The sequence below is a fragment of the Desmodus rotundus genome, chromosome 6, assembly GCF_022682495.2.
Source record: "Desmodus rotundus isolate HL8 chromosome 6, HLdesRot8A.1, whole genome shotgun sequence".
NCBI classification, from domain to species: domain Eukaryota; kingdom Metazoa; phylum Chordata; class Mammalia; order Chiroptera; family Phyllostomidae; genus Desmodus; species Desmodus rotundus.
Window position 1 is genome coordinate 24,252,816 of NC_071392.1, and position 25,553 is coordinate 24,278,368.

General features: G+C 35.6%; 1 protein-coding gene across 9 annotated transcripts in view; it reads right to left on the reverse strand.

Moving 5' to 3' along the window:
* Nucleotides 1-25,553, reverse strand: part of PHF14 (PHD finger protein 14) — a 179,719-nt gene that overhangs the window by 107,130 nt on the left and 47,036 nt on the right. For all 9 annotated transcript variants that reach the window (XM_024577288.4, XM_024577287.3, XM_045185200.3 and 6 more), the window contains exons 14-16: nucleotides 21,261-21,429; nucleotides 368-418; nucleotides 115-236 (exon numbers count right to left, since the gene is read on the reverse strand). In XM_024577288.4, the coding sequence (XP_024433056.1) occupies nucleotides 115-236; nucleotides 368-418; nucleotides 21,261-21,429 (342 nt within the window). The remainder of the gene's footprint in view (nucleotides 1-114; nucleotides 237-367; nucleotides 419-21,260; nucleotides 21,430-25,553) is intronic.

Consider the following 25,553-nt stretch of genomic DNA (forward strand, 5'->3'; position numbering starts at 1 on the left):
AAGGTTTAGAAAAGATCCTGTACTGTGATTTTCCCCCATTATATCTGTGATGGAAAAAAATGATGAAAACGCCATCACAACCCCCTAAAGACAAGGTCTCAGCCTACAATTTACCTGACAAGATTTTCATTGTCTCCAGTTCCCTTGCAGGTAGCACATTCAGTCCGTAAGTCTTCAGCCTTGGGCTTCTTCTGTAACACAGACTGCCTCTGTCTTCTCTCTCTAGGAACTCTTTCCTGCCATCCCAGGGAGAACAGAACAAAACAAAACATAAACAAAATCAGGATATAAGGAAAACAGAAATAATTTTGAGCATAAAAGTTTACCAAAGTTTAGACTAGGTAAAATACGCTTAACTTATTCCAACCTCATGTTTTTCTTCATCAGGAATGAAGCTTCGTTTTCGTCCTCTGGTTCTCTAAAAAGAAAAAAAAAAACCCACAACTGCTTAAAGACTTGGAAAATTAGTATTTCTAATTAATATTGTAATGCTCTACTGTAACGCTACAATTCATGTCACAGGAAATAAAAACCAAACAAATTTACAGGGCTTTACTCAATAACACAAGTATCCGATAGGAAAAAAGTTCTCCAAAATTAATTTGAAGATTTTTTTCAATAGTTCGTATATGTCACACAATTTTGATTTATGCAGAGAACTTAAATTTTCATAACTATAAGACCTCTACAGCTGAAATGCTAAATCTAGACTCATATACTACATCTACTACATGTCCGTGTGTGTGTGCACGCATGTTTGTGTAACATGAACAATTTCTAACAGCCATAAAAAGTGGGAGGCAAGAATCTCAGATGTCCCCAAATGTTCATTAAAACAGACCTGAAACATGATATAAATGACTTATTTCAAATTTATTTAATTAAAATTTATATCCTATATTTCAGAACACATTTACCATTTGAAAGACAGCATCCAAACATTTAAGAGTAGTAAAGTATGAAATACAAAATTATTTATAGCCACTATGTTAAAAAAACTCCGCTCACATAGCAAAGCCTCTACAGCCCTATAATCCCATGTGCAGACCAGTGGTCTTCAGATAACGGGAGAGAAAGGAGGCACTCTCCCACAAATTACCACTCTGAGATCAAGGAACATTTCCAGGTAGAGTAGTTGCCAAATAATTCTAAACAGAATTTCTATCCCATGTAAATGCGCTGATGTTTTCCTGAAGTACTGTTGTTTCAATTTGTAACACAAGTCCCTTTTTTTTTAATACCATGGCTAACTGCACACTATTTAAACTGCCCCCGGACATCCAAGACTTGATGGAACTAGTCATTCAAAAGAAGTATATTCATACACTTTGCATTCATTTACATTTGCATTGCCAATTAATATGTTTTAACCACACTATGTAAGGAATTAGGAAGAAAAAAATAACACTGTATCCAGGAAAAGTCTTTAAATGCAGACCCTACATCTATTCTTAATCCCAAAGAACAATACTGAGTTTGCTCCTCAAAATATCAATCATGACTCATAAGCATTGGCCTTCCCTAAGAGCTTGTCGGAAATTTAGAATCTTAATTCTTACTTCATACTGAATTGGCATCTGCCATTTAACAAGATCCGCGGGTAAGTCATACACACATCTGAGTTAGAGAACGTGAGTGCAGAAGAACCCTTAATACTGACAACACTTATCTAAGCTCTAACTAAAACTTTGTGTCTAGCTCTTTGCACATCCATCGTTCCCTTCTGTGACATCCCTGTCCTTTGTGCCTCAATTTCTGTCCCCCGACACAGTTTATCCAGGAACTGGTGAGGATCCTATCATACTCATCTTCCCAAATGCAATTAACCTTAATACAGTATGGATTACATAAAGGCTGAATAAATTTGTTGTAATAAAATAAATAAGTGGTTAGATTAAAATTTATAAGTGACTTGCTAAATACAAATGATAAAACAATTGACAAAAATGGTAAATTATTGTTTCCTTCTCTAATAAGCTATTTTTCAATTTGAGTAATTTTTGCATATAGGGCATTTCAATAAGGTGACCAGAATAACCAATATCAAAGGGAAAATATTCGAATTACTCATTTTAGTTCTATAAACATTTCAGAATGCTCAAAACTCCACACATTCCCATGGTTTTTTTTCATTCAACCCTTCTTTTATGTAATAAAGTAGCAAATGAATGATTGATCTTTTGAATCATCTAGTCAGTGAATTAATTTTTGAGGTATATATGTGAAAGCTCCAAGTTCATGTTATCAATTATTTTCAATTATTTACCATTTAATTTTACAGTTATTTACCATTTTTAATTAATACTTTAAATCTTCAATCATCTGGAATGACTCTTTCAATTGGAAGTTTTTCAAACCCAAATTGCAATTAGTATCATAAAGCACAATAATGCCAGTAAGTGATTATAACATATAATAGCATAAGTTACATTTCTCTATATTTATACTTTCCTTCTTGTATAACTATGTATATATTTAACTAAAGTGCTATTTTAAAAGTGAATAAGTATATTTATAATTATCTAAAACAGTCATTTTAAATTAAGTTCATTTATTACCAAATGGTAATCACTGATGTATTTCTATAGTAATTTTAAATAACTAACAAAAGCAACATAAACAAACTCCAGCCAGAAACACATTGTTACAAGCAATATGAAATGACAGTGTCTTAGAGCTTTGAAAAAGCAGTCCAGGGAAGGACTTGCTAATCACACAGCTCACTGAGGTAAACTTCAAACCTAAGCATCTCAACTGGCAACTCAGTGTTTTCTTCTTAAATGACAAATCCAAGATTAATAAATTTAATCCCAACTAGAGATGACCAAAATTATCATGTAAAAACAAACCTCTTACTCTCACTTGAATACTTAAACTGTAACATCATAATGCCTAAATGAAGAATTCTTACATCTCAAAACCAGTACATTGGAGAATTATACCCAGTGGAGAGGAGACCTCAATACCTCCAATCAACACTATATTCTATCCACTCTGCTACCCTACACAGTATAATACTACCATGGTTCATTGCCAAAGTAAATTACACCAAGCTTCTTTAGCACTTATCACATCACCAACATTTACAATGAAAAAAAAAAGGTGATTTGATCCAAATACAATTCTTTACAATACAAAGTCCTCTGAGAAAATGCCAAGAGCTCTTGGTTTCTTTCTAGTTTTAAGGAAGCAGTCATGACATCACAAATTCCTATGATCACGACAGAATATATCTTAAACATGGTGCCTCTGAATGAATCAGAAAATCTAAAGGGCGTTAATAAGTGGGAGAAATGATGCAAAAAGCAAAAAGAAAGAAAAACAAAAACATATTTGGCTCATCCAACAAATTTCAATTGTCAAAGAACTTGCCCCATCTTAAATGTATAGAAGTATTCATACCAGGTGGTTATTTCATGATGTAAATTGAGCCTGACACTTTTTAAAATTTTTTATTTATTTTTAGAGAGAGGAGAAGGGAGGGAGAAAGAGAAACATTAATGTGAGAGAGAAACATCGATGGGCTCCCCAAATCGGGGACCGGGCCCCCTACCCGGGCATGTGCACCGGCCAGGAATTGAATTTTCAGTTCACAGGCTGATGCTCTACCTGCTGAGCCACACCAGCCGGGGTGAGGCTGACACTACTTTAGAAACAAAATAAAGCAGCAGGGTATAAATGACATGTGGAAAGAAGAATTTTATTTAATGATTATGTGTCTTAGAACTGAACTTAGATACATTATCTAGTTCCAAATGATCAACTGAGGATTCAATTCCAAATTGCGGTTCCTTTCGCAATTATTAAGCTATAAAAAGCAAATGAAAGTTTGAAACTCACTCCACATCTTGACACATTCCTATTTCTTTTGTTTTGTTATATTTTAAGAACTTTATTTGCCCGGGGAACAATGCAATCTGAGCAGCTTAGATCACCTTGTTCTTTATCTGTCTATGGTACATTTACTTGAAAACAGGAGGTGAAAAAAACATCCCCAAGAGCATGAAATGATATTAGAGACAATGTATCTAAGTTAGAAAAGAATAAAGTATTATTAGTCATCAGACATCATTTTAATAGCTTATTCATCTGAAACAAATAATTAAATGTTTCAATCATTTCATTTAGATAGAAAACATGTAACACATTTAAATTAATTCTTTGGAGCTAGGGTTATTTTAATTCACAATTAAGTGTGAGGTATGATGATTCTCCCAAGGTTAGAATGGTTCATTTGACAAGTGAGCTGAATTTAAAACTAAAAGTGCCTGCACACCTTTAATATCACACGACGGCTTTCACTCATTCATGTGTGCAGTTTTCTCTAAATTTAACAACTCCCTTTTTTATGACTAATCAACACTCATACAAATGATAATGAATAAATAAGCCATTATTTAATCAGATAAAACATAAGGAATGCCTCCCTATGTAATTTATATATAAAAAGAGAAAATGCTTATTCTTGAGCAAAATTTCAAATTCAATGTTAACCAGGACAATTAAATCAAACTTTGAAAACCTCCGTAAAACTGAGTATCTTCAGATTTATACAGAGAAATAAATGCTAGCAGCTGTCTGGCAGCTGCCAGACAAAATGCTTCAAAATACATTTTATACATATAAATTTTACATATATATTCTAAAAAAATAAGTATTTGTTTTCCAATTATAGAATATATTGAAAACAGTCATATTAAAACTCATAAAATATGCAAAAAAGTTTACATATGTAAACAAGGTTGAACAAAGTGCCATCTGTCTCTGTTAGCTACGGGCACACAGCAGATGGAACAGTGATCACAGAAACTGTGTTCTCCCTTCTTATCAATTGGTTTTAGGGTTTATTTCTATCTAATCGAATTTATATTAACAGGGGTAGGAAAATACATAGCCCTGGCTGGTGTGGCTCAGTGGATTGAGTGCTGGTCTATGAACCAAATGGTCACCAGTCTGATTCCCAGTCAGGGCACATGCCTGGGGTGCATGCAAGACAGGTCCCCAGTGGGGGTACATAGGATGCAACCACACATTGATATTTCCCTCCCTCTCTTTCTCCCTCCCTTCCCCTCTCTCTAAAAATAAATAAATAAAATATGTTTTTAAAAAAGGAAAATACATAGAAAAAATAAAGAGAAAATCATGACCAACTGGGTTAACACTATAAATTAAAAAAAACAAGCCTAAAAATATAAAATATACATTTTACGTAAGTATTCCTATAAAACCCTTCTCACAGATAATGCTATATTCAAAAAAGTAAAATCCTGAAGCTCTACCTATTCCAATTCTCTTTATTTCAAGCTCTTGGAAATAAAAATGATAGACTGCCAAGGGTAGAACGCAGACTTCGGGTTCTGAGTAAGATTACTTGACACCCACAGGGAGTCTCTTTCCTCCCAGAGCCAAAGTGACTTAAGCATGGTCCAGTTCCACCACAAAAAATTTTGCCAGCACTCCTCTAAAGATAGTAGACTCAATAATAGCTCTGATATCGAAAGCCTCCAAATAAACCTTTTTTCACAGAACCGTAATAATTTAATTAAAACAGTTAGTATAAAATAACAAGGACACAGTGCAAAGTAATCTTAGTCATTTTGTTAGGGCTGAATGGGACATTTATACAATGGAATACTACTCGGCCATAAAAAAAAAGAGGAAAATTTTACACTCTATGACACAGTGGACGGACCTGGAGAATATCATGCTAAGTGAAATAAGCCAGTCATAGAAGACAAACACCATTATGATTTCACTCATATGTGGACTCTAATGAACAAACTGAACCAACAAGCAAAACAGACAGACTCATACATAGATGGAGAGCAGGGCGACAGCTGTGGGTGGGGAGGTTAGGGGGTGGAGGGATCGAGCAAAAAGGAAAAAGGACTCATGGGCATGGACAACAGTGTGGTGATTGTAGGAGGCAGGGTATAAAGGAGCTACATGGTAATGGAAAAAATACAATATTTTTTAAATTCGGAATATAAATAAATAATTAAGTTAAAAATTAAATTTAAAAAATATATTAAAATACATAATCCAGGCTTTCAAATTCTTAGGACTTAAGTTCTAACTTTGTTAAATAGGATACCACTTTGTAATTGTAAAACTAATTTAACAACAAATATAGTAAGAGCAGGCTCTAGGATATCGGATTCTCAAATGCAGACTGCCACTTGGAACAGACTACGGACTTAGAGTTTGGAGTAAGAGAGACAGCAGATTAACAAAGTGTTTAAGTCTAGTTCCAAAACGATGACCTGTAAGCAAAGGTGCATCCTGAAAAACAACATGGTTTCAGACAAAGGTGCTAAAAAGTATTTTCTTTAACTTTTTTTTATTGTTCTTGTACAGTCGTCTCCATTTCTCTCCCTGACTCCCTCCACTCCCCCCTGACCCCAGCCATCCCCACCTTCCACCCTCAATCCTTCCCCACTTTGGTTTTGTCCTTTATACATGTTCCTGAAAACCCTTCCCCTTTTTCCCCCCATTGTCCCCTCCCACCTCCTCTCTGGTTACTGTCAGTTTGTTCTTAATTTCAGTGTACTTTTGACTTTTTATTGCATTTATTTTTTTTAATGGAGACATACAAAACAAAATAAAAAATGCACGAGACAGGAAGAAAGATCTGACAGCTTCAAAGAAAGCAGAAGATGCGGCATGTGTGTGAAGGAGTATGGGAAGGCAGGTCCCAACAAGTCCTTTGGCACTTGTACAAAAGATGAAAAAAGACTACATGATATAAAATGTAAAGAAAATCAGAAAGCTTTCAAGTTACATTAAAGTTGTTAGAGAACATGCCAAAAAAGTACAAACATCAATTTTAAAGGAACTTCAAAAGGGACATGGGTAAGCTAATTTATATTTTCTTCAAAAGTAATTTACTTCCCTAAAAGCAAGTGAAAAGTTTCCACATAAAAAAACATGCAGAGAAAATGTCTAAATAATGGGTATTTAAAGAGAAGTATCCCAGGCTGCCTTCACAATAATTCTCTAGTTTTACCAATGAAATAGGATTAACATACAAGGCGAAGGGGACCAATGTCCTTCTAACACTAAAGGACTAGCAAAGAAAGAGAGTTCCGAAGTACACTGGCTTCAAATGCCTGGCCATAATGGAAGACGGAAGAGCTTATTTGTGAAATACTAAGGACCTAATGTGAACCCAACCTTGTAGTACTTCATGGATATAGAGTGGTAACAGGACAGCTCCTGTCCATGAAGCTTCAGGTCCATGAGTCTACAGACACCAAACAAATAACTACAGGAACAATTACTTATAAATATGGTAGATGCAACTAAAGTAAACTAAAAGAATAAAATCATGTTGCTCAGATCTTCCAAAATCTTTCAAAATCTTGACTACAATCAAAATTGCTCTTAAGTTTAAGAGTGAGTCATATTTTTAAAACCCTTCATAATGATATAAAACTCCACAATTACCTTAAAGATATGTATAGAGAAAATCCCTAACAGTTATTTTTTTTAATCTCAAAGGAACACATTTCAGTGTGATACCAGCAACCCTCAAGCAGGAATGGAGAAAGAATGAGTCTGGATTGGCAAGAGGGAATCAAGGACTGTAGCAAAAGCATCACTGAAATGACTAAACACAGGACCCGTTTAAGATACTAGAATTGTCCCTGACAGCAGGAGGTGCCTGGGTAAGCGAGTCGCTAGGTAACTGTCAGAATGAAGATGGCCACTGGACTGGAAACATAAAGAAGGACCCACAACAAACTGAGCTCATGCTTATTTCATATACACCGAATATTAACATAAAAAATTATTTCATCTAACATTCTCTCTCTACTCAATGCAGAAAACCTATCCAAAAAATTTCCCTGATAGTCACAGAGCTTTAACCATGCCAAAGAACGAGCAGTATGTTCCACTGTAAGAAGGCTCTAACTGTTGGGCCCAGTTTCACTGTCTGAACTTATCCTGTAATTTATTCATGTAACAGAGGCTTAAATATTTAAAGATAAATGACCAGGTCGTTATTATGTACAGAGTCGCTATTCACCCATTTATTGAACTTATAAACATACAACAAGCTTAACTATAACTGTGAAAAGGGCAGCAAAAGAAACCAGTGCTATGGGAATACTCTTTCAATTACTCCGCAGAGTATCTTTCTGGAATTTCATCGTAACATCACATTAGGGTTTTCTGTCTTAGCTCATTGGAACTAAATTTGGGGGATAATGACAACAGCAATACAGGGTTGATTATGCTTTACTACAGATATATAATCTCAGTCACTCATCGTCTGTTTGAAATGACTTTCGTAACTTGTTTGAAAGTTCAACTAGAAACATTTTAGCATTAGTGACAGTACAGATAACAAAGAAGGGAAGGGGGCTGCGTCATTTTTTTTCTTTTAAAATATCCAGTGTTCCCTTCTCCATGTAAGAACACAAGACGACGACCCTCACTGCCAATGCTGGCATCTGATCTTTAGCCTCCAGAACTGTAAGCAATAAATTTCTGCCACCAAGAAAAAAGGAAAGAGAAAGGGAAAGGGAAGGAAAGGAAAGGAAAGAAAAAGAAAAAGATCATCAGTGTCAGTAGCCAACAGAGAAATGCAAATCAAAACCACAATGAGATACCCCTTCACACCCACTAGGATGGCTACAATCACAGGGACGGACAATCATAAATGATGGTGAGGATGTGGAAAAGCTGGAGCCGGCATACACCACTGGTGAAAATGAAAACTACTACAGCTACTTGGGAAAAGAGCCTGGCAGTTTCTTAAGTGTTAAAATTAGAGTTAACATATCAGCCAGCAATTCCATTCCCAGGTATATCACACACCCAAGATAAATGAAAACTCATGTTCACAGAAAAAACTTGTACATGAATATTCATAGCAGCATAACCTATAACAGCCAAAAAGTATGTGGGGGGGATCCACAATAGTCAATCAAGTGATGAGTGAAGATAAATAAAATCCAGTACACCCATAATGGAATATTAGATGAAAATAAGAAGTGAAGTACTGATACATGCTGTAACATGAATAAATCTTGAAAACATTATGCTAAGTGAAAAAAAAAGTCATATTATTCCATTTATATGGAATGTCCAGAAAGCAAATCTACAGTGACAAAGAGTGGATAAGTAGTTGCGTAGGGTTTGAGCTGGGGAGAGTGGAAAATGGAGACTCTGCTAATGGATGTAGGAATTTTTTTTTTCAGGGAAGCAATGAAAATATTCCAAAATTGATTGTAGTAATAGCTGTCCAACTCTATGAATTAATAAAAAACACTGAATTATACAACTTTAATAAATGAATTACATGGTATATGAATTATACCTCAGCAAAGCTGTAATAAAAAAAAGTTCATCACATAGCTGGATCAAGAGTCAATTTTAATAGTAGCAAACTTTGAAAAGTAATAAACTAATTTTCCATTACTGCTTAAATTATTAAATTTCACATTTAAGTTACATCTAAATAAAGCTAAAATGTCACAGAATTATTTCAACTTCCATCAGTGATGAAAAAACTAAACATTTTAAATGCACCCATGGACTCTATCATTTACTGGTATAAAGCACTTAAGTGAATATGAACTACCGCACTCCTGGAACCTTCCCAACATGTGAATCAATGCGCCGTTCATTTCTAACATCTATGCCTTCAAGTAAAAATTACGTAGTGTTGTAAATCGTTTTCCCATTGTAGTTTTAAATGACAAGGAAAAGTGGAAGTCACTCTATGTATCACTGCCGTAATAAATTATCACAAATTTAGTGGCTTGGAACAAAACAGATATATTAATTCACAGCTCTGTAGGTCATGCGTGTTGGTGGCGCTGCATCACTTCCTGGATGCTCTACAGAGAAGTCAGCCTGCTTGCGTTTTCCATCTCCTGGAGGCTGCCCCCATTCCTTGGCTCATTCCTTTCTTTCTTCTTCAAAGGCAGCCATGCTGCCTCTCTCTGACCCGCTGTCTATAGTTATGTCTCCCTCTTAATTAAAAACAGGAAAGGTCTTCTCTTTTTAGGTACTTAAGAGATTAGATTGGACCCACATGGAAACCCTGGTTAGTCTTCCCATCCCAAGGTCCATAAATTTAATCATACCTGCAAAGCCCCTTCTGCCACATAAGGTAACATATTCACAGGTTCTGAGGATTAGGGCATAAGTGCAAACAAGATAAATGAAAGCATTTACCCACAGCCACATAAAGGGTTATTGGCAGAGTATGGGCCAGAAATTAAATCTACCGTATGTTAGTTCAAGTATTTTCTGCCACATACTATGTTATCTTACAGGTTTTAGTGCTATCTAAAATACTCACGAATTTGATTTTGTGCCACCTAACTTTTAAAGGGAATAATGATAGAAAGAAATTGTCCCAGAGAGGAAAATACCATTACATTTTAAATGGTTACTTTCTCAAGCATAATAAGTCATATCCTTATACGAGACATTTTTAATTGAATAAATACAAGAAAGTTATTTAAATTAAAAAACTCTTAATCAATATACTAATGATCAGAATTTTCTTAGCATAGAGGTAATTTAAAAAGAAATGAGTTGACAACTAACTCAGAACTATCAACAACCAAACCTAAAAAAAAAAAAAAAAACTAAGCAAACAACTAGAACAGGAACAGAATCACAGAAATAGAGATCACATGGAGGGTTATCAGCGGGGATGGGGAGAGGGGAATGGGGGAAGGTGTGTAGGGAGTAAGAAGCATAAATGGTAGGTACAAAATAGACAGGGGGAGGTTAAGAATAGTATAGGAAATGGAGAAGCCAAAGAACTTATACGTATGACCCATGGACATGAACTAAGCGTCAGGGTGGGGGGAGGGATTGTGGGTGGGAAGGTAGGTGTAGGGCAGAGGGGAATAAAGGGGGGAAAAATGAGACAAAAAAAAGAGAGAAAAAAACGATTCTAAAATCTATTCATACCCATTTATCTAAAAAGTAAAATGACTGAAATAGCAAATGACTTTTTTTGCTAAAGGTGTACTAATATCATTAATAACCTTGATTCATAAGTACATCTATATTAAAATTAAATTATTAAGAATTAATCCAATTAACATCTTTAAAATTCTGCCAAGTTAGTAATGGGAGAGCATCAAAATGCCTATCATAAAAACATGCTGTAGGGAAGACAGCTATAGGTATTGATACCCAAAGATGGTTCAAAATTGTTACACTAAATTTTATGCTACAGGGCCCCATGTGTCTGGCTGGCTGTCTCTTTAAAATTTCCAACTTATTAATACCCAGGCTTTGGGATACAGTAACAGTCAACTTGCAGTCTTTGTTGCTCACCTCAATCTTCTGTCTTCTCTCTTCCCAACCATCGTGTTACCCTCTACAGCAATCACTTCTCATATGGACACTGTACCTTCTAGTTTATATTTCATTTTCTTGACAGTTGACTTTCTATCACCTTTCTAATTCTTAAAGGACATATAGCATGTCTTCATTTTGGTATTCTATTCATTATCTGTTGCCCAGTGCCTTCCATTATTAGTTGCTCAATAAATATATGTGGGGAAGAAATTAACAATCATGCTTCAAGAGCAGAACAAAGAATCACAAGCAAGGATTGGCTGGATTCCCATTAAGCCAATTGTTACTGCTTAAAATAAAAAACTATTCAACTCAGAATAAATATGGCCAAAGCATTCATACAAATGATAATTGCCTAAACCTTGACAATGGTGAAGAAAATCATAATGTAAATTCATGTTTCTACCTATTATAAACAAGAGTTCACCTTAAAGTACTGTCTTCCCTTTACTGGACTTTGAAGGTTTACCAGGAGCACAAAATACGCTTAAGATCAAATCAAGGGGGCTGAGAATTATGTTGCATGCATCAGAAGTCATGACCCACCCTCAAACACTAAGAGATAAAACTTAAAATTAGCAAAATCAAAGTAGATGAAATAATTGTAGAACTACTGGGATTTCTAAAGATGTGAAAAACAAAATAAGAATTAAAACTAGAATATTATAAAATTGTAAAATGGACTATGTGATACAAGACAGTGAATGCTTCACAGATCAGTAAAACTGCAACCTACAATGTCAATGGGATTACAGAGTCGTTTTGGCTCAACGCCAGAGAAGCAACGTGGAAATGTGGGAAGACAAAGATATTACTTCAAAGTAGTGGAATGGAAGTACTATAATAAAAATTTATAGAGAAAGATTAAAGCCACATAACATTTTAAGAAGTTCAAGAAAAAGTTTTTCTTAATCCAAGTAATATATGAGGTATGGCAGTGATCTTTCAACTTTTTTCATCTCGTAGCACACATAAAGCAACTCCTAAAATTCTGCGGCATAGCCAAAAACTAGTTTTGCCAATCTGACCAAGAAAATAGGTATAATTTTAATTCATCCACACCAAATGGCTATTATTGTGTTGGCTGTTGTCATTTTTTTAAATTTGATAATCTAAGGGAAAAGAGGCCAGTGCCCCTGACTTAATAGTCAGGTATTGCATGTTTTCTTTTCTTTTTAATTTTTTTAAAGGCTTTTATTTATTTATTTTTAGAGAGAGGGGAAGGGAGGGAGAAAGAGAGGAAAAAGAAGGTCAGTGTGTAGTTGCCCCTCGCACACCCCCTACTGGGGACCTGGCCCAGAACACAGGCATGTGCCCTGACTGGGAATCAAATCAGCGACCCTTTGGTTCACAGGCCTGTGCTCAACCCACTGAGCCACACCAGCCAGGGCAGGTATTGCATGTTTTAAAGATACTTGGGGCACACCAGTGTGGCATGGTACACCAGCTGAAAATCACTGAAGCATGATGATTTTACATTTAAAGGTAGGCTAGTTCTATAAATTGATTCACTGTCCTATTAAAAGGATCTCACACAGGAGAAGAAAAGCAATTCTCCCAGAACAAAAGAAGTTGAGTTATATTATGCTAAGTGAGATTCCAGTCCTGAAGACTAAACATTTTCATTCCTGCAATAAATGAAAAGTATATTTAAAAATTATCGCCAATTGTTATTATGGGCTATCAATGCAGAAATTAATACTACTAGTTTTCTCCAGAATGTTCAATTAGACATATGAAAGTCATTATTTTATAAAGTGATATTACTATATAACTGAATGTAGACTCAAAGCATCAGCTCAACCACTAAAAAATAAATTACATCAGAGCCAACTTTTGAAATAAACACTGGCAATGGATGGTATAAATTATAGTAATTCTGAAGGAAAGAGTCACTTAATGCAATCAAAATAAAAGGGACTCTCTTTGCCAAGGTCTCTGATAAGAAAAGCCCTAAACTCATTTGTGTAGCTTCTATAAATAAAGACAAGAGCGGACAAAAGTCACTGAGTTAACAGAAACTGACACATCATGTATCACTAGAACCTTTATTTTTAAGATTCTCTGTTTCATCCATGTGACTCCCTTTTAATTACTTCTTAAAAAAAAAAAAAGAAAGAGAAAATAGTGGGAGAAAAAATATTGATTCACTCATAAATGAATGGAAAGCATTGTGAAGGTTAAGCTGGGTATTTAGCGAGCCAGGGAAGGAGCTAACCCCCTCTCTATTTTCAATATCGCTGGGCCTGTAAAATGCCCAGGTTCACTTTCATTGGCCTACACTCAGGTTTTCCTCTTGGTATTTTACAATGCTTCATTCCCTGTCTGCATTCATGCTCCCAGGGATTCATTTAACCACTTTATCAAGACCTTACTGCATGCCTTGTGCAGTGCTCAGAGCTGGGAGAATATGGATGGGAAAAATAGCATCACGGTCTTCAAAAAGGAAAGAAAAGTGGAAGGAGGAAAGGAGTCTGCGAATGCCACTTTTTAGGGCATCCGCCCATGTGCCGACTACTATTGTACATTAGCCACTTTTGGAAACGGATTTAGCATGCCGGATTGCCCATGGCCGGTCTGGCACGCATCTCCACCACAACCCCTTGCCTACTCTAAGGCTGGACCACATTTCCCGGAGTTCCCTTCCCTGTACAGTTCCATGTTAGTCATCTCAGATTTGAAACATAACAGAAGTAAAGGTCCTTTTCTCAGGAGGTCAGGGGACTCTGAGGCTCGGCTTTTCCTGATGCTGCAGCCTTGTAGACCTTTTGGTTAACTTCCACGTCACAGTCCTAGCAGTTTGCAGACTCCACACAAACTCATTTTCCACCCACTCTCCAGTGCTCTTCAGACTAAGATCTCCACTGTCAAGTTCTCCGACCTAATGTCAGCTCCTACCACCTGCTCAGTGCTTCAGGATAAATATTTCATTTAAAATCTCTAGTGTTCAGCAGAGCTTCTCCAACATATGGTGACAGCTTTCTTAACATCCACACCCCCAGTGGTATAAGCTGTGAATTCTGCACAGAGTGACTTTCATTTTCCCGACCAAATCCCGAGTCACCGAGCTGCTGGAAGCCATCAGGAGCCTCTGATTCTGGCTTAAGGAGGAGAGCTAGTAAGTTTGTCTAGAAAGGCAGCACACTGAAGTAGTTAAAAATATGGCCTCAGGGGCTGGCTAAGTTTGATTTCTGCCTTGGCAGTTGCATGACTTTAGGCAAGTGAGTTACTTAAACACTGCCTCAGTTTCTCATCTGTAAGGTGAGATAACAGTGACTACTTCATAGGGTAGTCATGAAAGAGGATTAATAAAAAATGCAGAGTAAATAATAGATAATGGAAAATAAAAATGTTTTTCAATTCTTATTGTTCTTTAGACTTAGTCCTCCAGCTTGTATCCAGCAAGAAAAATACAGAATAATGGGCCCTGAGATGCCGCAGTACTGGAGATGGGGTACCTGTGAGCCAAGCTAGGGTGTCACTAAGTCACAGCTCTTGAGCAGGACACACCATGTGAAGAACTTTCCAAAACCAGACCATTCCTCTTTTACTTATGAATACTTGAATGTTTCTATGATCCCTGAATTATGCCCATACTACTTTTCCATGTGGATCATTGATATTTTTTTTCTTTTCTGACAAATACATCGAAAGAAATATCAGATAATCAAAGATCAAAATATGTACCCTAGAATTAAAGGTAGATTCAGGGCATGTGAATTTGGATTGAGGGAGGGGAATGCTGGCAGGAAAGTTAAAGGAGACTTTAATTATATTTTAAATTTCTTGTAACTAAAAAGTATTTATATATATTACCTTTATAGTTAAAATTTAATTATTAAGAATAATCTAATATTTGGAATGATATATTGCCAAAAAATTGATGGTAACCTATAACATAAATATAAGGTAACATTAAAATATGAATCAGAAAAAATCGTATTTGTACAGAAAGGTATTTTCTGAAAGTACAGTATTTTCATTTTTACATTTAGATATAGTTCTCTTAACCCACTGTTTTTAAACATGAAGTCTTTAATGCTATAATTTTTTCATGTAACATTTCTGGCTAATCTTTTTATCACCTCTATATAGAAAAAAATCTAAGAGAAAAATATAATGCTGGGACTACTCACTTTGAAGAGCATCTATATCTTACTGAATTGGATGACTCAAAATATGCTGTATTTGTTCAGATTTCTATAAATCCTTATTAAGGAAACCACAGTAGAATGAAATGAAAATTGACTTTCCTCAGTATCCAAATAATAAAAATATAGCAAGGCTTGCCGAAGTACTCTATTCCCCACTGTACTCTCTGGCTATGATAAATGGAAACTGCCTGGCAGCAGGAAAAAGTGGATGCCATTCTTCTAAGAGTAGCCTTGTTTGGCATAGAGGCACTGGAGCACAAAGTTTGAGTTTATGGGCCCATCTCTCTTAATAATGATCAAACCACTTGAACATGCCAAAAAGGGATATTTGTTGCTTAATCAAAAAAGCTGAGATTCAGTAATATAAAATCACAGGTAAATTACTCAAGCTTTCTGTTCTTCAGTTTCATTTTTAATAAAATAGAAGTTATAATAGTTAAATAACTTATTTTTAATATATTTTATTGATCTGCTATTACATTTGTCCCATTTTTTTCTCCTTTTATTCACCTCCACCCTGCACCACCCCTCCCACCAGCATTCCACCCCCTTAATTCATGTCCATGGGTCATGCATATAAGATCTTTGGCTTCTCCATTTCCTATAATATTCTTAACCTCCTCCCATCTATTCTGTACCTACCATTTATGCTTCTTATGCCCTGTACCTTTTCCCCTGTTGCCCCCTTCCTCTCCCCACTGATAATCCTCCATTTGATCTCCATTTCTGTGATTTTGTTCCTGTTCTAGTTGTTTGCTTAGTTTGCTTTAGTGTTTGTTCTTTTTTAGTTGTTGATAGTTGTGAATTTGTTGTCATTTTACTGTTCATATTTTTGATAATCTTCTTTTTCTTAGATAAGTCCCTTCAACATTTCAAATAATAAGGGCTTGGTGATGATGAACTCCTTTAACTTGACCTTATCTGGGGAGCACTTTATCTGTCCTTCCATTCTATATGATAGTTTTGCTGGATAGAGTAATCTTGGATGTAGGTCCATGCCTTTGATGACTTGGAATACTTCTTTCCAGACCCTTATTGTCTACAAGGTTTCTTTTGAGAAATCAGCTGATAGTCTTATGGGAACTCCTTTGTAGACAGCTGTCTTCTTTTCTCTTGCTGCTTTTAAGATTTTCTCCTTATCTTTAATCTTGGGTAATGTAATCATGATATGCTTTGGTGTGTGCTTACTTGGGTCCAACTTCTATGGGAGTCTCTAAGCTTCTTGGACTTCCTGGAAGTCTATATCCTTTGCCAGATTGGGTAAGTTCTCCTTCATTATTTTTTCAAATAAAATTTCAATTTCTTGCTCTTCCTCTTCTCCTTCTGGCACCCCTATGATTCAGATATTGGAACATTTAAAGTTGTCCCACAGGTTCCTAAGCCTCTCCTCATTTTTCTGAATTCTTGTTTCTTCATTCTGTTCTGGTTGAATGTTTACTTCTTCCTTCTGCTCCGAATCATTGATATGAGTCACAGTTTCCTTCCCTTCACTGTTGGTTCCCTGTATATTTTTATTTCACTTTGCATAGCCTTCACTTCTTCCTCTATTTTGCGACCATACTCAACCAAATCTGTGATCATCCTGATTACCAGTGTTTTCAACTGTATATCTGATAGGCTGGCTATCTCTTCTTCACTTAGTTCTATTTTTGGAGCTTTGATCTGTTCTTTCATTTGGGCCATACTTTTTTTTTGTCTCAGCAGGCCTGTTACATTGTAAGGGGTGGAGCCTTACGTATTCGCCAGGGCAGGGCAACCCACATAGCTGCATTGTGGCACTGTATGTGGAGGAGGGGCCCAAAAGGGAATAATGCCACTTGCTTGGCTCTCAGCCGGCTTTCAGTCACTTCCCCTGCTTCCCACAAGCAAACTGGGCCCTTCCGTGCTGATTCCTGGGTATGTGGGCTTGTGTACATTCTGGGACCCTGTAGTCCTCTCCAAAGAACTCTCTTCAATTCCCACAGCATTTTGCAGCCAGAGGTTTTGAAGCTTTATTTCCCCACAATGAAACCCTGGGATGCTGTGGTCTGTCTTGCTCCCCAGTGTTCCTCCTGGTTATTTGCACAGGAATGTGGGCCCACCTGGTCTTCAAGCTGCCATCTTGACACACGTCCTCTCCACCCCGGCTGCCCATCTCTGCCCCTCCTACCTGGATGAATGTTTCTTTAACTCCTTGGTTGTTGGAATTCTGTACAGTTCAATTTTCTGGCAGTTATGGCTAGATAGTGTTTTTAAATTTGTTGTCCTTGTTTTGGTTGTGAGAGGCAGTAAAGTATATCTACCTATGCCTCTATCTTGGCCAGAAATCCAAATAACCTACTTTTTAAAGGGGCGAATAGGGTGGAGAATTATAGTACAGTATCTTGCATTTGATGAATCATTATCAAATGTTAATTATTATTATTACATTGTATATAAAGGTAAACTAATCTCCCACATTCTCTTCTGACTTACCTACCTTTGAAAAATGTGTTGAATATAAAATACCTAGTCGTTAAGTGGTAGGAAGAAATACAAAGCAATAAAATGGTTGGATTTATTAGCTGTATGGATAAATGGAAGTTAAACTAATAGTAGCAATATATTGGGTTGGCCAAAAAGTCGGTGTATATTTTTTTATGTAAGATTACTCTAATAGCACTTAGTGGTCTTTACTTCAATCTAAACAATTTTGTTAGATTGTATTGTGACACCTGCCGTATCAGCGTGTATTTTTAAAAAACTTATCAACGTCAGTGAATTTTTGTGTAGCCATTTTAATATTGAAGATGGAAGAAAATATGCAACTTTTTTGGCATAAGAAAGGAAAAAACGCAACGGAAACGCCAAAAAAAAGATTTGTGCAGTGTATGGAGAAGGTGCTGTGACTGATTATGTGTCTAAAGTAGTTTGCAAAGTTTCACGCTGGGTATTTCTCACTGGACAATGCTCCACAGTTGGGCAGACCAGATGAGACTGACAGCGATCAAAGGGAGACATTAATTGAGAACAGTCAACATTACACCAAGCAGGAGATAGCTGACATACTCACAATGAAAAATGTCTTTTACTTTATGTAAACAACTAAACAGACTTTTTAGCCAACCCAATATTAGAATTTATTCCTTTCCCCTTTCAGTCCCTTACTACCACCTGATTTTTCTTTTAAACATAAAGATACAAAGTATAAAAAGTGAGAAATTGAAGGAGGTAAGGAAAACTATTCAATAAAAATAGGACTTCCATCTATAGCAGCCCTGATCATTTCCCTTTTTTGATGGTCTTTGGACAACTCCACTGACAGGCCTTTAAAAAAGAGCTTGAAAGTGCTGTATGCTAAATTAGATTGTAAAGTCTGAATTCTTAAACATAAAATTATTCCAACAGAATACCAATTCTCATGTACCACAAAAAGGATTATTTTAACAAAAGGAAAATCATTTTACTAGCATGAAATAACCTTGAACTATGCTCTAAAAATTGTTGACTCCCCAGGAGAACCTATGGCCTCCGGAACACCGAAAGCTGCCACCACATGGCACTCTCTGCTACAAATTTTTTAAAAAGTACCTTGAAAAAAAGTGCTCTCTGATAAAATAAGTTAGGAAAAAAGATAAATAATTTATATATTTTTCTAAACAGCATTATTTCTGAGAGTTTCAATATGTTTTTGAATTCCCCCAAGAGAGAAAATAAGCGTGCTGTGACATTTCCTAAAATTACTGGCCGTGGGATAGTTTCTGTGTTTCACCCACCAATATCTACAAGATTAAAACTTTTACACAAGAAAGCCAGAGACAAAGAGTAAGATGAAAGCAATTAAACTAAATTAGAAAATAATAAAGCTTCCTTATAATTCTAAAACATAGGATCCTCCTTTATCTTAAATAATACTAAACTCTGAGCACATAAATATCCCTATAACATGTACAAAATTTCCCTCTACATAACTCCAAAGGTAATAATGACAATACTGACCATAAGGATTTCTTTAAGCAATAAACTAGAAAAAGTGTTTCTTAAAAGGATAATATTTCTAGACATCTACATATGAAGTATCTATATATGAAGATCTCTAAGATCTTAAGAATAGCTACAGATTTGTAATCAAACAGTTATAGAAAATATTTTAGAAACAGAGAAACAAGCAGGCTCATTCAAAGAAGGAAAATTCTCTTTAGTACATTTGTAAACAAAATGTACCTGTAAAGCCTTAAAAAAAGTTTACTTGTATAAACTACAAAAAAAAACCCTTCAAGTTGACTAGTTTAGGGCACCCATAATTAACTATTTCAATGATCTAAAAGACAACAATTCCAGGATTTGCTTCATCAATTTCAAATGAGCCCATAACACAAAAATGGATGAAATAACCTAGGTGACTTCTTAAATGACATCTTTTAAGTGATTCCAAAATAGAGGGTTATCATAGATTAAAGAGAACTTTTACTTTCAGGGGGAAAAAATAAAGACTCTCTAAAACTGAACAGGTAACAAAACAAATGATGACAAGTAACCCTAAAATTATCTTTCCATCTCCTTCAGGGGGAGGCAGATTTTTGACAGCCTTGGCTCAAGGTAAGAAAGTAAAATGTCTCCCCAAAGAATTTATAACTATACGCCAGCCTTCATGGGTTTGGAGCAGAAATTCACACTCCTTGTGTAACAGAAAAGATGCACACCAAGCTTAGGGCTCCCAGGCATCTGGTAATAACAAATATGAATGTTTTCTGGAAGAAATTCCTTAAACTTTGGCCTCAATTTTTAATGTGAAACAGGCTAAGAACCTGATAGGAAAACTAGAAACAACTTGAATATACATTTCTTATATGGGGAAATACAACTGACCCAAAATATAGATGCTCAAAGTCATTAGTTTTGAGGGCAACACTAAATAAAGTGGCAATACAGTATTTTATATGTATACACTGAAAAGCATTAAGACAGTGGACAAAACAAGTTTGGGAGCAAGGGTATCATTATTCATTGCTGGTATGAGTGTTAACTGCTTCAGGAAGTGCTGGAATTATCTCGCAAAACTGAAGATGCAAATATTCTATAGCTAAGCAAAGCCATGCCTTAGTGCGTACCCTAACTCCTTGTTACCACGCTGCAGGAGCCCTTTATAAAAATATTTCAAACAAAATTGTTTATAAAACAAAAAAAGATGCAAATGACAAAAATGAAGATGTACAGAACAAAAGACAAAATAAATAGTGATCTATTCTTTTAAAAAAGAAAATCACACCTTAGTGAAAATAAATGAGCTACAACTACACAGGTCAGCTTGTAGGAATGAAATCAATATAATGTGGTCAAAGTACCACATAACAGAAGAAAACAGTTAAACTCCATTCACACCAAATTCGAAACCAGGAAAACTATGTATTATTTAGGAATGCACACATTTGGAGTGTAATTAAAAGAAGAGAATGAGAAATATAAAGCTGAGGAAGGTGACTTCTGGGCTAAGTGGAGGTAATATGATTACCAAGGAATTCACAGGGGACTTCAAAAGCTTTAGTAATGTTGTATTTTTGAAGTTGGTTAGTACGTTCATTATACTAATAATGGGTATTCATTCTTATTACGCTTTAAGTGGAATACATAAATAATAAATTCTCAGGTATGTATGGTACATTTCATAGTGTAAAATAATACAGTCTTAAGAATAACCAATAGCAATACACACGTTTCTTTCCTGGGCTCCTGAGTACACGTTCACCCTTTGTCTTTTTCACCTCTGACGTTTCGGTCTCAGAATTTTGTGATGATCAACAGGAAATAAATTACCGTGTTTCTTATTGGGATCTTCTTGGGCTCTGGAGGCATGTCCTGTGGGACAAATTTCACAGGTTCCTTAATCTGCCTCCTGGATCGTTTGGTTCCGTCCGGTAAGGTTTCCATGGCCATGTCCGCTTCCATGTCGCTGCTCCCAGCCTGGTCACATTCTGAACACTGCCTGCATGGAGAAAAAGTGTAAGTTCATACACTTACTCTTAGCGTCCAGTGTTGGCATTGCTTTCTAGAAACACAAAATTCAGGTCTATGTGAAAAATAAATAAAAATATGCACCGGTACATGTAATCCCAGGGTGTATAATGACTATACATACGGAAAAACATATATACGCCTATAATAACAAGGAAATATATAAGGCAATTCTGTGTAGTCCTGTGAGTGTACTAAGAACATATGTAATGATGCTGCATGATTATAACACTAGAGATTCAGCACTGATTAAAAAGGCCGTTTCTTTTTGGAAATCATGACTTTCATTTAAGTGACATGCTGTGACACCTAAAAATCAAAGTCACTATTGACCCTGACTCTACTCCTGTCACAGCTATTCATATCTTTTACTCTTAATTAATGACAAGCCATGATGAATATGCCAACTAAGAAAACTCTGTAGAAACAGATTCTAAACAGTGTTGAAAAAATAAATGGTTATTTTAGTTAGTGGCCCATACAACTTATAAAAGAAGAAACATAAACCTACTCATTAAAAGAATTTAATGAAGCATTTTCAAAAACATGGGGATGTGGGGAAGATGACAAAGTAGGCAGCAAGAGAAATCTGTTTCTCTAGCTAGAAAACAGTTGCACGGGCAGAATTTGTCTGATGTAACTATTTTAGAAGGCTGGTATCTGTTGAAGGCTTGCAACTTTCAGGCAAAGGCTTGCACAGGCAAACTGCTAGTAATTTTGGTCAACTTCTGCTGAGTGCATAGCAGCTACTCAATCTCCATCCCAAGCCACCTGGCAGGCAGCTGTGAACATATTCCTGCACTAGCCTGCACACAGTAGTTAAGAGCCAGGGTGAGCAAATCGAACCCTGACTACAAATATTGGGATCTGTGCTCTGATTGTTGATGGCTGTTTTTGATCAGCAAAGTGTAGACAAAGAGGTGGGTGACCTCCTTCTATTAGCGCAAGGCACTCCCTCTCGGTCTGAAGTGACTTCTAAGACTTAAAAGACTGGTGTCCTTCATCCCTCACCTTTATTTTTCTCTTCTTCCCCTTTTGGGAGCCAGACATTAAAGGCTAGGACATTCAAAAATAAGTACATAAACTAACCAAACTAGGAAGTAGTCACGCTTGCTAGGAAAAAGCTAAGAAAAGACATGAGAAGATCCTAAGTTTACACCTCAGTCTGATCCTCAGCACAGAGACAGCCCACTATAGGAAAAAACAAATAAAAAACAATAACAAAATACAGCATATCCTGGGGATATAGGAGAATTTCATTTCCAGAGTTACCACATTATAAAATTTCAATGCCCAGCTTTTGAAAAAAAAACCTTAAGCATACAAAAAAGGCAAAAGTATAGTCCAATTAGGGGACAAAAATTAAGTAAGTAAACAGAGATGGTGTCAGAAGATTTGATGACAGATCTAGAAGCCAAAGACTTTAAAACAACTGTGATAAAGATGCTCACTGAAGTAGGTTGTGGAGAAAGTCTGGAAAACAATGTATGAACAAAGTGGAAACATCAATAAAGAGATAGAAAGCTAAAACATAAATCAAGAAGAAATCTGGAGCTGAGTACAATCAATTTCAAAGTACAATAATTGAAATTAAAAATACAATTTTCATGGGAAATAAGGGAGATTGAAGCACACATAAGAATCAGTGAACTTGAAGATAAGACAGTGGGAATTATCAAGTATGAGGAACAGAAAGAAAAAAAGACTTGAAGAAAAGCAAACAGAGCCTAAGGGTCATGTGGGACAGCAACAAGTGGACATTTGCATTGTGCAAGTCCCAGAAGAAGAAGAGAGAAAGCGGCAGAGAGAAGTTTGAAGATACAATGACTGAAAACTCAAATTTGATGGAAGACATGAATATAAACATCCAAGAAGCTCAATGAAACCCAACTGAGACACATTATAATCAAACTTTCCAAAGAAAAAGATATAGAGAGATTCTTGAAAGTAGAAGGAATTTCAGAATCATCACATAGGACTCACAGTAAGATTATCAGCAGATTTCACATAGACACTTTGGAAGCCAGAAGGCACTGGGTAAATATATTCAAAATGTTAAAAGGAAAAAAAACCTGTCAACTAAGAATTCTATGTCCAGCAAAACTGCCCTTCGAAAGTGAGAGAGAAATTAGACATTCCCAGACAAACGAAAAGTGAGGAAATGTATTACCACTAGACCTGTCCTATAAGAAATGCTCAAGAAAATCCTGCAGGGTAAAAAAAAACAAAAAACACTATGCATTTATCCATACAGCTCTGAGACACTAGACAGTAATTCAGAGCTGTATGGATAAATAAAGATTTCAATAAAGTTTAATACATGGTCAATTAGAAAAGCTAGTATTATTGTCGTAACAATGGTTTCTAACTCCACATTTTGTTTTTTACATGACACAAGAGACTAATACACTGGGGAAAAAAAAGTATTGCCCTAAAAGCTAGTATTACATAACTTTGACTTGTAAGCCCACATGTTGGATAAGCAAAATGTGGTCTATACGTACAATGGAATATTATTCAGTTTTAAAAAAGAAAGAAATTCTGCAATAATTCTGCTATAACATGGATGAACCTTGAGGACCTTATCTTGAAAATCAGCCAGTTACAAAAAGACAAATACTCTATGATTCCACTTAGATGAGGCAAAGTAGTCAAAACCAGAGTCAGAAAGTAGAATGACAGGTGGCAGGGGTCGGGAGCAGGGAAGAGTGGGGAGTTACTGTTTAATGGGTACAGAGTTACAGTTTTACAAGATGAAACACACTATAGAGACTGATGGTTGCACAACACTATTAATCTATTTAATAACACTGAAATGTATAACTTAAAAATGATTAAAGTGGTAAATTTTGTTATGTGTATTTTGCCACAATAAAAAAATTTGGAAAAACATATGAGTAACATTAAAGAATTAAACTGAAAGGCCAGTCTAACTCTGTGCTGCCCAACAGAACTTTACATGTTAGAATTATCTGCATCTGCACTGTCCAGTACGGTAGCCACTAGCCCCATGTAGCTATTGAGCACTTCTAATGTGACTAATGTGACTCAGGAACTGATTTTTAAATTTAAATTATAATCGATTAAATTCAAATAGCCACACGTGGCTAGGGGCTAACATCTGAACAGCAGAAGTCTGCACAATGACTACTGGACATCTTGATATTGAAGTTATAAAAGCCTGTTTCAACAATTCATACCAAGTTGTTAAAAGTAAAATTTTTTCATATATTTTCTTCAAATTTAAAAGAATGATCAGGAAGTACTTCTATAAAAGTCTAATTGATAAGCAACCCCTTTATAAAATGTAATAACATATAAAATTATATTTGATATTTAGTTTACATGTTTTATCAGTACCTTTGAATGAAACTTATAATTCTTTCATCAAGTATTTTCAAAGATCTCTTATCATCTGAATTCATGCTCCAACAAAATTCATATCTCACTCATTAATACAGTAAAATAATAGCAAACTAATATTTATTTTTAATTAAAGACTAACAGCTTTAAATTTTGAACTCCAATAACAGAATTAAATGCAACGTGCCATTTGTGTTGCTAATACAAGCCCTTAATTGCTAAAATGCAAATTAATATTTAAGGCATTAATCTTAACATCTTAAAATTCTCATTTGTTTAAGCAAAGCTTTTGAACAAAAATGTTAACAGTAAAAACACTAATAAAAGAAAAACAAGGAAGTAATTTATCATGTGTTACTTAAAATTGTTTATATATTACTAGAACAACCAAGCATTTTACGCCTTGGAATCACAGGTTACCATGAAAATAAAATAACTCAAGTATAATATACAAAATTGCTCGTGTTGTCCAATGACAAGAGTAAAGGCTCATCTGAAACGTAAGCAGCTTATGGAATCTCCTAATTGAAATGATGAGTATATTTTGAAATAATCTAATGATGGTCCTACATTGTGAAAACCCCATCAGTAAATAATACAATACAAAAAGCATCAAAACAGAAGTACCTATAGAAAGACACCAAATTATACCACAGAAAGGGACCAGTTATAATAAGGGACCTTTACATCATATAATCTTGGTAATAATTAGTTGAAGTGAAATGTAGTCAG